Here is a 14,844-nt window from a genome sequence, read left to right as displayed (position 1 = left end):
TGTAAAAAGTCATCGTCTCAAAGTCATTCGACCTAGTGAGACTTGCAGTTGTGTAACAGGCCTAGCCTATCCTTCATACATACATCGTATTGCGTGGTGACTGACGTGTAAATAGTCTATCCCTAATACTGTGAATATACACAATGTGTGTTGGTTGTATAACGTCCAGTCATCACTAATCCCAGTATACAAGGTACAATGGCATGTTTACTCTTCCAGATTACAATACATATTCTAGACAGCAGATCCTATTACACAACGCCACTACTCCAGAAGTCGAATGCATCGGGACTGAAAAGAAAAAAGGAATAATGAGCTAATGATAACGATAATTTTGATTATTGTATTTTCTTTGCAATAACAGTATGATATTTGTAAATCATACTTACCCCCAATGCAATTATATCAATTTGATATGTCTTAATTTATGTATTTACCACCATTGCAATAACAATGTGATATCTGTAAATCATACTTACCACCAATGCAATATCAATGTGATATTTGTTAATTATATTTACCACTATTGCAATTGTTACGAGTATGTATTTTCTGTCTGTTTTTGATATTAATTCAGTATTAATTATTATTGGGTCATAACATTTAGTGTTTTGAATATTAAATATGATGGGTCACATTTCGTTTTAATAGTTGGTCATTCTGGTTTTCTGGAATTTATCTGATCCTAGTTTTCGATGTGTCTACTTCCGGAAGACTTATTCGATGGCATTCTACAGTGTTGACGATGTTCGTTTGTGCCCGAACTTTCGGGAAATGACTTAGTAAATATATATAAAGGCTGGTTGCCGTGTTGAGGGCGACACTCATTCACATCACTGTCACGCTTGAAATCCCTTCAAAGCCTGAATCTACATTATCTGCTGTCACACCAATCGCTGTGTTGACATTCCGCATAGTTAATTACCTCTCGTACCAAGACTTTGGTGAATTTGGTACTATATATATGTTGTGACCCATCGACTTAGATTTTGTCTCTCTTGAATTGTACCTGAAATCTGCATTGTTATATTGACTTGTGACTTTGTATACCTTGCTGTCGTTGCATAACAATACATAATTTGAACGTAAACAAACAGTCTCTGTTCTGTTTTGCTGGTTTACAAGGGGATTTCTTAAATGTTGTCACGGTAAATTCCTAACCGTAACACAATAACAATTTGATATTTGTTAATTATGTTTACCACCATTGCAATAACAATGTGATATTTGTAAATCATTTATACCACCATTGCAATAACAATGTGATATTTGTAAATCATTTATACCACCATTGCAATAACACTGTGATATTTGTAAATCATATTTACCACCATTGCAATAACGATGTGATATTTGTAAATCATATTTACCACCATTACAATAACAATGTGATATTTGTCATTTATACCACCATTGCAATAACAATGTACAAAATACAAATTAACAATTATTACAAATTGTAAGTTACTTAGTTCAAAACCGTGAACTGGAAACCAACATGAAACTTCCCTTGAATCGCTGTTGATCATGACCGCTGACAGAATACAAATTGTGATTTCATGGTCCCCTCTCCGGATCATACCACTTTTACAGAACATTGGCTGATAAGAGACGGTAGAGAAGGGAAACTTTATTTCACCTTGATTTCTTTTCCTTTTTGGCTTTCTTCTCAGCTTTCTTTCTTGCCTTCTCTTCCTTTTTAGCTTTTGCTTTCTCCTTGGCTTCTGGCGATCTGCAATATAGTTTTGATATATAAGGGTGGTTTCTGAGCTGTAACATATAGGGGTGGTTTCTGAGTTGTAATATATAGGGGTGGTTTCCGATTATAATATATAGGGGTGGTTTCTGAGAAGCTGAAGACATGTACATGTATATGTGAGCTAGATCTGTGAAATGTTTAATACTGTGTGAAAGAATAGCACCGGCCCGTGAATTGGTTGGTTTGTTGTTTAACGCCGCACTCGGCAATTTGCCAACTACATTGCGGCAACCTGTAATAATCGAATATGGACCAGGCAATCCAGTGAACAACAGCGTGAGCATCAATCTACGCACGTGGGATAAAATATGGACTATGAGTTCTCTATCTTCTTTATCTCTCGTTTACTTACTTTCTGCAATATTTACTCAAGCAGTATACGAGTCCAGCAATAAGGCCAATGGCAGCAAGACCTCCGAATATCAGACCTAGCACATTAGCTGTGTTGCAGAAGAAGCCAGCACACGTGCCTGAAACAGGTGCAGTAATGTGAATATATACTCAATATAATGTACCATTGCCATCATGCTGGCAATCTGACGTGATGTAACTGGTTACTTGCACGTCCATGATGTTGATATGCTCATACTTTCAAGAGTCTGATAATGACTGTTCGAATCCAGTATTTGCCCCTGTGAAGACCCTATCGTTGATAACAGTACTAATGAAAATGGACCCTCAGTGATATATTAGAAAGTCATATTATCGTCTCAACAGGGACATGTTTTGTGACTAGCAGGTATATCACGTGAACTATCAGAACAAAAGCTAATTGAGTACTATATTTATTATCAGGAATTATAAAATGATTACCTAGGTTTACGTCAACAAGTGGTGAAGTAGTCGTTGTAGTTGATGTTGATGTTACTGCATTCCCCGTGTCGGTGTTTCCTGTCCCAGTGCCTGTTCCTGTTCCTGTTCCTGTTCCCGTTCCTGTACCAGTTCCTGTCCCAGTCCCGCTACCTCCGTTGACAACGGTGCTGGCGGTAGTGGCGACGCATGCAGTGGACCTCACTGTAACTGTGGCAGGTATAAGACTCGTCTGTTGTTTGGGGTAAGTCCCTCGGTCCTTGGCATACACGGTCAGTATGCTGGTCTCATCAGCTGCTACAGCACCTGCAGCAACAGTGGAGAAAGTCAGGGTTGGGGTAGGCGTGGGAGGTGCAACCACTTACTCTATTTACAGGAAGTACCGGTACCAAAGTCGCAAGTGAATCACTCCACAATTTAACTACACATTAATCATTAATCAAACCGCGTGTTGTACATTTCAACCACACTTCCAGAACTAAACCACTCATTACACAATTTATGACTGTAGACGTTACAATGCAATTATACTGTAGGCCATGTACCATAGAATACGGAATAAACATGACTGCAAGGCAAGTGTACACGGAAAAATCACATATATTCTAAAGTGAAATATTTTAAGTAGTGTCTGAAACTATACACTCAGTTTTCTCACAATGAAAGTATAACACACAGAATAAGTGCTGAAATGTTATGCCGTTACGAGGCCTTTGTTTGTCGAACAGGCCTAACAGGCCAGAGTTACCGTCAGTGCCAGTTGAGTTTAGACTGATAGCCTGTCTAGTTCCACATCAAAAGGTAAGAAATACTGAAATTGATCACGTAAAAAAGTTTGTGAAAGTATGAAAGAAGTATAAGAACTGAAAGTGGAGCAGCAGGACAGATTGATCGCGAGTATTTTCATATCTCACCTCAATGAAAATACCAAATACGTATAACAATATTTACGTACGTATGGCATCACCGTCGAGAAACCACTTCGTCGGATTTTTCTAAGGAAACTTTCTTTGTTTCAAGCAACGTATATGCATGTAATCCGAAACATTCTGACAATCCGTTCATTGTTATTTTGTCTTTGTTTTCTTTGTGACCAAGAAGAAATAGTCAGAAATGAAGACAAATGCACAAATGCCATTGTCGGTATGCGTGAGTTTGCGTCAGCAATGGCCTCAAGCTTTCAGAAAAAAAGCTTTTTATTTAACTATCGCAAGCTACGCTGACATTTCCCGATACCGTCAGAATGCAGACACACACACATCCACACACAAGTGTGTGTGTGTGTGTGTGTGTGTGTGTGTGTGTGTGTGTGTGTGTGTGTGTGTGTTTTTGTGTGTGTGTGTGTTCTGTTGCCTGGCTGTCATACACACACACACGCACGCACGCACGCACACACACACACAGAGAGAGAGAGAGAGAGAGAGAGAGAGAGAGAGAGAGGCAACAGCTCGATTAAAACAGTAGCCTGCGCACCGCGACACCGTTCGTTTATCCGTCGGGCACCAATGACATCATTTCCAAGGGACAAAAGCCATGGAGTGTTTATTATGGACATAGAACTCTCCGTTAATGTGAAAAATATGAATCACTGTATGTTACAAAAAATAGTTTCGTCTGATATCTGTACTATTCTGGCTATAAAACTACTTGACAAACACTTTTTATCATGAAAAATACAAGACAAAAAGTCACTTTAAAATTACTTTTTATGCAAACCTGCTCTTTCACAATAATGATCAGCATATTACCATTTCTCACACACCCTCAACAGTTACACCACTCGTACTCAGCTTAAGGAAGTATTCCATAACTCAGCATCGTCCATTGCTCAACATAGAGGACATTAAAATGTTACGTGTCAAGCAGGCTCTGTCTCTCAGTAACAGCCTTGAGGACAGATGATAAATATATAACTAACAACTAAACAAGAAAAATAGGGACCGTGTGGCTAATATATGTTACTAAATAATCTGATTAACGATATCATACTTTGAAAGCATTGTTAACCCTAACATTACTCCCTCACTTTTCAAGTAAACCTTCCCGTCCTCCGTGGCAGCCACCTTGCCGTTGTCGGCGGCTTCTATGTAGACAACGTTGTTGTTGTTGTAGTCGGAGTCGAAAGTATCCTCTGCCACAAGTGTCGCCAACTCCTTTCCGATCCGATCACATTCTGTCACGTCAACCGTCAGCGATGTCTCCTGGAAGATGGGGGCGTTGTCGTTGGCGTCCTTGATGGTGATGTATAGGTCAGCAGTGTCCACAGCATGACCTTTAGTATCATTGACCTGGATGGTCAAGTTAACGGTATCCTTCATGGACCGTGGGGCACCTGTATCAATGTCGTACTCTAAAGTGGAGCTGATAACGCCCGTGGACTGGTCTATGGTGAAGTAGTTCCTGCTGTTGCCACCAACGATACTGTAGTAGTGTGTGTCGACAGTGTCTTCATCTACTACTGTAAACCCCGGGGAGAACGTCATCTGTGTCAGAGTATTGTGCAGATAATGTACATGTAGCGTGAATAAGAAGCATGCCAATCTGGATTGACAGTTATTTCATTTGAATACAAACTATTTACAAAGTAATTCTAATGATTCAATAAAGCAATCTTTGTCCAGGGTAATTTTGTGGTGTAAGTGATAATTCATAGGTGCTACATATTTGCATGTACTTAGTTGCAGGTATTCTCTACAAAAAAAATAAATTATATGTTCTGCGTTTGATCTTTTACCAGCTCGTAAAGCGATGACAACGAAAATTCTTGACCAACAATAAATATATCAGTCAATGGAACAGAATAAAAGTGACAAGACCCTTTCCACATCCTTGAGAAATCTTTCCTACAAGCAGGAATTATTTGAAATGTGCCACTGCCATCGGTAAAAATATTACTGTACAACAAATGAAACAATTCTACGTGTTTTCTGACCTGAATATTTGTGTCTTGGTGCCGGTGTTTACAGTCTAAGTATTTTGTATGTAGAAATCATAACCATTCTAACGTTATGATAGAAAATAGGTGAAAAGAGCCTCCGTAATAGGGAACAGCTTACAAAGCCCTCGTATAGTTCCTTGGACAGCTGTTTCGGGGTGAGACTGGGGCCGTCGTTGTCGTCAGTCACCACCACGTGGATGTAATGTGGAATGGGGTTGCAGTAGCCGTTCTCTGGCAGCACAGTTATATTGATAGATCTGAGATTCGCATTTTCATAATCAAGTGGGTACGCCACTTTTATTGTACCTGCAACAAATATATGTAAGTGAAGATTATGATGATCACAAAACATGACATGTCAAGAATGGTTAAATATGAAATCCTGAGAATTTAACACGTGATGGTTATTTCAGTCGAAATGCGTTTAGGAAAATCCGGTCATAACGAGCAGCAATGAGTGACCCCCTTCGGTTCGTGATAACTGCGGTGTACTGTTATAGGAGCTTAGGATGCAGGATTACCATCGATAAAGGAAAACAACGACAAAGCTTCTTCGGGATTTGTCGAATAGTCGAATGTGACCGCCGGAGTTGTTGGAGATGCCAACAGAGTGATGATATCGCCCGTGGTGTTCTCAACAACATCAATGTCCTTGTTAGCATTGGAAATGATCGGTGCTACAGACGCTGAAACCACAGGTAATGTACCATGTACCTCACAGTAAACGAAGCACGTTCAAAACAAGTAATATTAATTTGATATTTCTGGCCTTAAGCACACAAACACACATATACCCGCATGCATGCACACGGACGCGCGTTCACACAGATACATAGCATCCAAGGTACATAAGAAAACATTAATTCTAAAATAGACAACAGAGGCTATTACTTTCTAAATAAACATTATGAAACTTGTATCAATATTGTCCATTAAACGCAACTGGACAATAGGTTTATTTGCGGTGGAAAGATGCATACACCAGTATTACGATTTCATGGGGTAACATACAGTGTCTTGGTGTAACGAATATTTAAAACCTGACCATTTTGCTACAGCTGAGGGTCACTATTCACAATAGGATACGACGCATCGTATTTATGTACTTCATCATAAAGCTTTTGGATATGATAGTGTTAAGAACGCATTTGTGGATCGGGCTTTTAATCTCCAAATACGTACCCGTGAAGTCGCAAGTCACAGTCAGCGGCCCAACAGCCGGGTTCTTCTCATCCTGTACTTTGATGCTGAACGTTACAGATGGATTACATTCAAACACCAGCGGGTTCTTGGCCCTTATGATTCCATCACCTGTAACGATGGTCACCCACTGTAAGATCGTTTGTCAACAGTAAGTTGTTTACAATATCTGAATGTGAATCATATAGATATAGTACCTGTAAGGATACAAAGATCGATTTTATGTAGCTACAACTTATTTGTTGATTGGTAGTTGTAGTAATGGGATGTATCGGTTACTTACCTTTATTGTTAAGAGAATCTTACGAGATCTAATCCATTCTCCATGACGTCGCAGGATATCAAGATCGACTGTATGCAGCTGCCCCGTATTTGTCGATTGGTAATTGAAGCAATACGATGTAACGGTTACTTTTCTTTATTATTAAGAGAATTACGAGATCTAAGCCATTGTTCATGATGTCACAGTTCAATACCAAACCTGAACAGTAAGTTGACAACCACAAAACACAGTCAAGTCGTAAAAACTCTTTCAGTTTACATGCCAATATTTATTCGCGGCACATTGAACACCTTCGGATTATGCACACATTATAGTCTGTAGTGTTTATGTTAGGAGTACGTTTGTAAAACGGGAAAGTGGATGGCCATATACCATGGGTAATAGCCAGTGTTGTAGTGCCAATAATTACTTGCACGTTTGCAGTTACAGATATGTTCTAATCATGATATCATCCGTGAGGATTCAAGTGACCAAATTCTGAGCCAACCCATGCTTGGCGTCAGAGTCGCCTTGGGGCATCGGATGGTTTGGAACGCAAATACCACCTTTACAACGAGCTTGCGACCTCATTGCGACTGATCTTTGCCTCTCGGTTGCATTCACTCGCGCACACTCTCACTGAGACCGTCGTTTGGTCTTAGGAAGCGCGTCATAATCGCCAAAACTGTCTCCAAAACTCGCACTCTGTCGCCATCAATCGCTGAGGGTTCTGCGAGTGTATGAAGCAGTTCCATGCACAACGTTTGCAACCGATGGCTCACTCGCTATTTCGGTCGCAGTGTACTTCCATCGGTCGCAGTGTGGTCCTGGGGTGGTAGAACGTCGGTTGCATGAACTCGCAACTTGACAGCGCTCACACTGCATTTGTGTGATTTTTTCACCAAAGTGGCGAGCGCCATGACCCCTGTGCGAGCACTGGCGGCCAGTGCTGAGCGCATCCAGATCCCACTGCGAGCACTGTGTATTACATTGGTTTCAATGCGACCAATAACGACCGTTCTTGCGACTAATTAGCAACCAATGGCGAGCGCATCTGCGAGCCAACTGCGATTGTCCGAGGGCTGTACAAACCAAAAGGCAACGGTCGTTGGTCACGTCGGCGACATTGGTTTTAGCTAATAGACGACGTTATACCCCAAACTTCTCTCTCTCTCTCTTTAGTCAGTCGTTCGGTCGTATACCGATAGCGGCTTGGCTGAATGGAGGCCTAACTTGGATGATGTGTGTGAATTGCGTAGGTCGATGCTCATTCGGCATGGTTGAATGGAGGCCTAACTTGGATGATGAGTGTGCCAAGCGTAGGTCGATACTCATTCGGCTTGGTTGAATGGAGGCCTAACTTGGATGATGTGTGTGAATTGCGTAGGTCGATGCTCATTCGGCATGGTTGAATGGAGGCCTAACTTGGATGATGTGTGTGAATTGCGTAGGTCGATGCTCATTCGGCTTGGTTGAATGGAGGCCTAACTTGGATGATGTGTGTGAATTGCGTAGGTCGATGCTCATTCGGCATGGTTGAATGGAGGCCTAACTTGGATGATGTGTGTGCAATGCGTAGGTCGATGCTCATTCGGCATGGTTGAATGGGGGCCCTAACTTGGATGATGTGTGTGCAATGCGTAGGTCGATGCTCATTCGGCATGGTTGAATGGAGGCCTAACTTGGATGATGTGTGTGAATTGCGTAGGTCGATGCTCATTCGGCTTGGCTGAATGGAGGCCTAACTTGGATGATGTGTGTGAATTGCGTAGGTCGATGCTCATTCGGCATGGTTGAATGGAGGCCTAACTTGGATGATGTGTGTGAATTGCGTAGGTCGATGCTCATGCGGCTGATCACTGTATAGTCTGGTCCGACTGCTGTTATACAGCTGGACAAGTTTGCAGAGATTATGTAATATCCCTGTTATATGTTATCGGTTGCCAACTAATACATGACACAGCGTGTGTACTCACTGATTCCAATTTCAAAGTTGTCTGTAACGGGATTCGTGGACATGCTGTAGTAGAGGGTATCGTTGTTGGGGTCGACGGCGGAACCGCCATCAAATATGACCTCGCCTGCGTTCGTGTTTGTTGGGAACGGGCTCTGTTTGCACTGGTCTGGGAAGAACATTTTTATGATACATGAATGAAAAACAACCACAAACATGACCCTAATCCAGAGAGATCTTTACTCTTTCTCTAACATAGCATATTTCGTGTTATGACTCCAACATTGCAGGAGAAACTCGGCGACATGGCGGCCGATTGAGATCACAGTTCAGTGTGTGTCTGACAGGACAGATATTAATGTATATCCGATAGTGAAAGTGAGTGGAAGTGAGTGAGTTTTACACCACTTTTGGCAACATTCCAGGAATATCACTAGAAATTGATTTCACCCATTGTTGAGGATCAAGCCCAGGTCTTCGGTGTGAGGAGCGAACGCTTTAACCTCTAGGCTACAACCGACAGTGAAAAGCGTATGGATACCAGAACAGAAGGGTACCATGACAAAAAGTAAAATGTGACTTAAATGGCGCAACTGTATTGTCGAGCGCTGCATAAAACATGTCGTCGAATGGTGTGGAGTGGTTCCAGATCCTAGTTTGTCGTGAATGTTGTTCCAGGTTTGTTAGCACGAAATCTGTGTTCGTTGGGGTCAGTGCCGAAGACCAGTATCCCTTTTGTGTAGGTAGAAATTTTTACTGCTCAAAGCGGCATTGTAACCAGCTTACTCGCTCACTAACAATCATACAATTACTCCTGTTGTAGAAATAGAACTACGTCTGGGTTGTAAGGGCACGCGAAGATCCGGGTTAGAACTGATCATCAGAAACCCATGCTTGTCGTGAGAAGCGACTAACGGCATCGGGTGGTCAAGTTCGCTGACTTCATTGACTCATGTCATCGACCCCAACTACATATATCGATGCTCATGCTTGTGATTCCTGGATTGTCTGGTCCAGACTCGATTACTTACAGACCGCCGACATATATATGGAATGTTGCTGCGTGCGGTGTAAAACTAAACTCGCTCACACAGGGTTGTACCTTCATAACTATATGAAATTTTCCTACATCACATGCGGCTCACAAATAAAATCTGATCTGAATCGGTGATTTTGGAAAGGTTAATAATGTAGCGCTTTGCATACCACCATCATGTTCCTCTTTATGATGTTCAGTGTATGCGCTTAGAGCATGTCCCTTAAGTAATGTGGATGAGGCGCCATATAAGTACTCTTATTATTATTATTATCATTATGATAATTCACCCTACCTGTGGTGAGACTGAAGGTGGGAGCCTCGTTGGTTCTCACCCTGATCTCTACACCGGCAGTGGAGGATTCCCCAGCCCCATCGGTACACTCTACCACCATATTGTAGGCCTCGGCCCTGCGGTACGAGAGCGTTCCCTGACTCGGCAGGTAGTAAACGCAGTAACCTACAACATGAACCAAGTCAGACCTCGCTAATCCGGACTAAGTGTCATAAGACACACTCTTTATAGTGTATGTACTACTGGCATGGAATACACATCATCAGTGAATTGCAGTGAATTGCAATCTAAATCGAAAACTAATACACATGGATATAACACTCAATGAAACGCTGATCATAATCTAAACATCATACCAACTCTGTAAGGTTTGTCACACCCACGCTAAAGAATTTACGTCTTAAAAATCAAACGTTGTGTTAACAAGATATTAAAATATTGAGACAGTTCACTGTTGTTACGATGGAGGAGTGCAGAGAAAATGCACCAAGAAATGGTGAAACTTAAAGCAATAAATGTCCGCACTACTTCTTTATGAGCTTGTGTAACATTACTAGATAATTTACTATCACTGTCTCAGTCTTCCATCACTCTTGTTCCCTTGTATGTATTCATATGCACGTCTTCAAACGAATTGCTTCAGATGACATTTCATTTAATTTTCATTTGTCTTGAACGACAAAATAAGTACGGTATTTGATGATAAAGTCCTTTTGATATCCAATGTATCACCACAAGTTGCTGACAAGCAAGCGAGTTTTCTCACTTATATCAATTCGTCATGATTCATATCATATCAAACAAGACAAACGGGTGAGATTCTTAGTATATACGGAAAGGAATATTGATAATCTGTATGAAACCACGAAAAAGCAGAACTCTTGTGGTTAAACAATGTTTAGCACACTGTGTTAGATTTGAACAGATAAACTTAGTAAATGAAGGTAATGTTTAATGGCCATAATATCGCAACGTAACATTGAATCTGCACGTTTTCCATAATAGCTTGAATAACCTTTTCAAAACAAAAATACATAAACTTAAAATGTCAGCTGGAACATGATAATACAATATATGTGTGTGTGTGTGTGTGTGTGTGTGTGTGTGTGTGTGTGTGTGTATGTACCGATCGTACTGCAATCAGTAAAATGTTAAATTAATAAACATCCCTGAGCATATTTATTTATTTATTTGCTACCATATTACGGCACTGCGCACTGTATTGAATTGAATTATTAAATCTAATCAGTTCTGTTGCCATTAGAAGTGAAAATAGAAAACGATTCTTTTCATCAAAAACAAGTAAAAAGTTCGTAATGGCATGATTGTAAGGTCACTGAATGGCATTAAGAAATGAAGAGAAAAGTTTTATTGAGCTCAACGTCTTTATTATGAGGAACACAACGTTTCGAAATATACCCTTACTCCTTCATCAGGTAGATGAACGCTGTAAGACAGAGAGTATATGTATATAAATTTACACGTAATAACTACAAAACTGAAAAGTGATAAGACAGCAAAGATTGAGGCTAAACAACGAATGGCACCAGTACTAGTTGACTGGTGATGACGTGTTATTGGCAAAGGACAAATGGAAGGTAATACGTAACAGTTACTTTACGCTGAATATACACCAGTTCATACGATTTAACTACAGATCTTCGATGTAGATAAATGTGTGTCGCAAATGAGACATACGTCATCATAACTATCATATCAGATGTAAAAAATATACTTTAAAAAATGTAGGGGAACTTCATATTTTTTATTTGCGATTGAAAATATTTAGGAGATTTATCGGAGTCAATCATTGTTGATATGATGCTATTGAATGTTCTGAGAGTGCATCACCACTTGCACTTCCTGAAACCGTAGCTATTTGGAGTGTAGACGCTTTTGAAAGATGACTGGTGTATGGCATGTAATTTGCATGTGCACGATTCTTATACGATAAGGACCAGACAAAAAACACGAACAAGTGTGTGATGCAGTATCAGTGTCTAAATTAATGTTCTAAGTGATTTCTCGACCGTCTTGAAAGTCGTCTAAAACAAGAATGGGATATGCACGTGTATGGGGCTACTGCGTTGTGCACCTGCACATCTTTAGGGGTGGTAATAGAGGGAATTGGTGGCGCGTTCACAGTATGTCTGTTTGTCAACGTGTACACTTGTATCCAACCTTCAAACTGAAAGTTCAGGTTCCCCTTTTTTGGAAGACTATATATCATTCTCTCAACAAATTATGCCGTCATATATCAACACTGTCCTTATTTCTCTCTACTGAAGGCCGGTCAAACATTATGCTGCTACACGAAGACATCATGACCTCATCATATTATGCTGTGCCAAAACTAATATATTTTCATCACCGATTTTGTTTGGAACCTTCACTACTTCCGTTTCCGGGTTCGATGAACAGAATCACTGAAACAGTGTAAGATACCTTCGTCTGGATTTACTTCGTAGACGTCGAAGCATGTTCCGCACGGTGTTGTTGGAGTGATGCTGATGTCAGTCACCGCGAAGTTGAGGTCGCTGGTACAGTTAATGCACACCAGTTTGGTTTCCACTTGGGTTCCTTCATCGATGTTGCAGACAATGGGAGTGCCCCCGATTACAGGGGGGACCTGCACAATAGCAGCACAACTAAATACAGTGTGAGTGAACTGGTGGAGCAAAATACACTTTCCCCCATCATGAACGCCTGATAATATCACCTTTCTATTGTGTATTACCGGAGGGAAAGGTCGGGTGGTAAATAGAGGATACTAAACGACCTTCCGTGTAATACCATTTTTATTAAACGAGTTACTGATCTGGTATCAAAAGAGCGAAAACGAGTTTGATACTAAATCTTTAACGAGTTTAATAAAAATGATTTTTCACGGAAGCGAGTTTAGTATTCTGTTTATTACTCGCCAACATAAATTGACAGAAACTACCGCGAAATTCCCTACAGTGTGATGACTCTCAGCTCTCCGCGAGTCAAGCAAGGTCTTGTAAAATTGCGACAGCAGCATTAGCATTGTGACGTCACAACTTTGAACCATTTTGGCGTCATACGTCAAGCGGTATTACACTAGTGCAATATTGCCGTAAAAATATTACACTGCAGTATCTTCAACGGGCGAGTAATAAATAACTATATCAGCAGATGTATATGTTAATAACCATCATACCTTCCTCATATTAGCATTGTGGTCAAAACACGTTGCTGGGAAGCCATTTATTTCACTACAGAATGTAAGCATAATAACTAACTTCGCTCTACATGTATTTGGCTGGTCAGAAAGAGCAGCCATTATTGTAATCAGAACCTTCCCTTCCTGCGGATTTCACAACGCCCCAGTAGCGTATATAATGCGAAGTTTCAATTTTACGTACCTGTTAGATAATGAGTGTCAAGTGATACGCCTGACGAAGAGAGTTTTTATGGATGTCTGGTTGGATATTTTGTAGGGATGATTTATTATGAGGTACACACAATTTCGGAGTATCTCCTTTCTCCTTCGTTAGGTAAGAAGGAGGTTAGATAGTCGTCAGTTAATGTTAATGGGTGGCACTAACGACTTTCTTAAAGCTAGGAGTCTAGGTCCAGGGGCCTTATTCTCGAAACGTTCGTAGCCCTAAGATTTCTTAACTTTGATAGTAGCCAATGTGTTAAGAATGGGGTTAAGAGGTTCTAAGGGCTACAAACATTTCGAGAATAGCTAAAAGTTGATATGGCGGGTATATTGCGTGGAACGGTGTTTCACGAAAGTCACGCGCTCACCCACAGATGTCAAATGCTAGAAACAGCAATGCGTCTACTTACCCCCACTGTTTTTCCGACAAAGAGGACACCTGTTAACAAGATGTGCCATGGCAGTTTCATGATGAGATTCCTTATTAACCACTTTTTACAACTTTACATGGCATATATCGGGGCACAGAGAACGTGGATATTGAGTTTGGAAAGGGTGACTGGAGTTTCCAGAGCCTGAAAAGAAAACAAACTGACGTCATGTGGAAATAATCAGTTAAAGAGGGTTTTCAACGAATCGATTTTCTGTTCAATACATCACACATTCACATTAAACATTGCACGTAGGGAAGTGTACTTCTATCGCGTGTTATTATTAGTGTGTATACTCCGCCTGCTCAGTCGCCCTTGTTATACATGCGAACGCCACCCTGCCAGTCTGATTCATTGAAGGTCGCACGTTTCAGGAATTGCTCAACAATGAGACATACACTTATCTACAATACATCACTTTATCGCACCGTCTCATTCGCCGTTTGAACGAATGTTGAATAAATAAAAATGTCTGAATGAGATATTTGAATGACTGACCGTATTCATTAAAACAACCACCTGTAGTAAGGCGAAACTAAACACTGAATTGACTAAACATTGGTCAGGTTTAGGGCTGACATTGACTATTGGTGAGTTTCTCATTATCATCCATGTCTACAAGTTATTAACATATACATCTTAATAACACACTCATACCTGTCGTGAGATATCACCAAACACAAACGTCACCAAACACGTATGTGCTGGTAAAATGAAAGATCTGTGCCGACTAAGGTATATTTTCTGCGCTGT

The 14,844-nt window shown here is 40.7% G+C and overlaps 1 protein-coding gene across 1 annotated transcript; it reads right to left on the bottom strand.

Moving 5' to 3' along the window:
• Positions 1-251: 251 nt before the first annotated feature.
• On the bottom strand, positions 252-13,444 carry LOC137278733 (cadherin EGF LAG seven-pass G-type receptor 1-like). The gene is made up of 12 exons (XM_067811248.1): positions 13,436-13,444; positions 12,700-12,883; positions 10,255-10,419; positions 8,946-9,092; positions 6,690-6,818; positions 6,029-6,193; positions 5,626-5,813; positions 4,596-5,052; positions 2,573-2,875; positions 2,112-2,229; positions 1,640-1,732; positions 252-291 (listed from the first exon to the last, which is right to left on the bottom strand). The coding sequence occupies exons 1-12, from the start codon at positions 13,442-13,444 to the stop codon at positions 252-254; spliced, it is 1,998 nt and encodes a 665-aa protein (XP_067667349.1).
• Between the last annotated feature and the right edge of the window lie 1,400 nt (positions 13,445-14,844).

Source organism: Haliotis asinina, chromosome 3, assembly GCF_037392515.1.
Source record: "Haliotis asinina isolate JCU_RB_2024 chromosome 3, JCU_Hal_asi_v2, whole genome shotgun sequence".
Lineage (NCBI taxonomy): Eukaryota > Metazoa > Mollusca > Gastropoda > Lepetellida > Haliotidae > Haliotis > Haliotis asinina.
The sequence above is the reverse complement of the archived record's forward strand: the minus strand, read 5'-3'. Positions and strand labels throughout refer to the sequence as shown.

Bases quoted from the DNA above. Each gene is read 5' to 3' on its own strand.
- LOC137278733 (XM_067811248.1), bottom strand. The intron at 2,876-4,595 runs GTGAGGGAGTAA...CTGTTGCTGCAG, and splicing joins CGGGAAGGTTTACTTGAAAA to GTGCTGTAGCAGCTGATGAG. The intron at 2,230-2,572 runs GTAATCATTTTA...CACCTGTTTCAG, and splicing joins ACTTGTTGACGTAAACCTAG to GCACGTGTGCTGGCTTCTTC.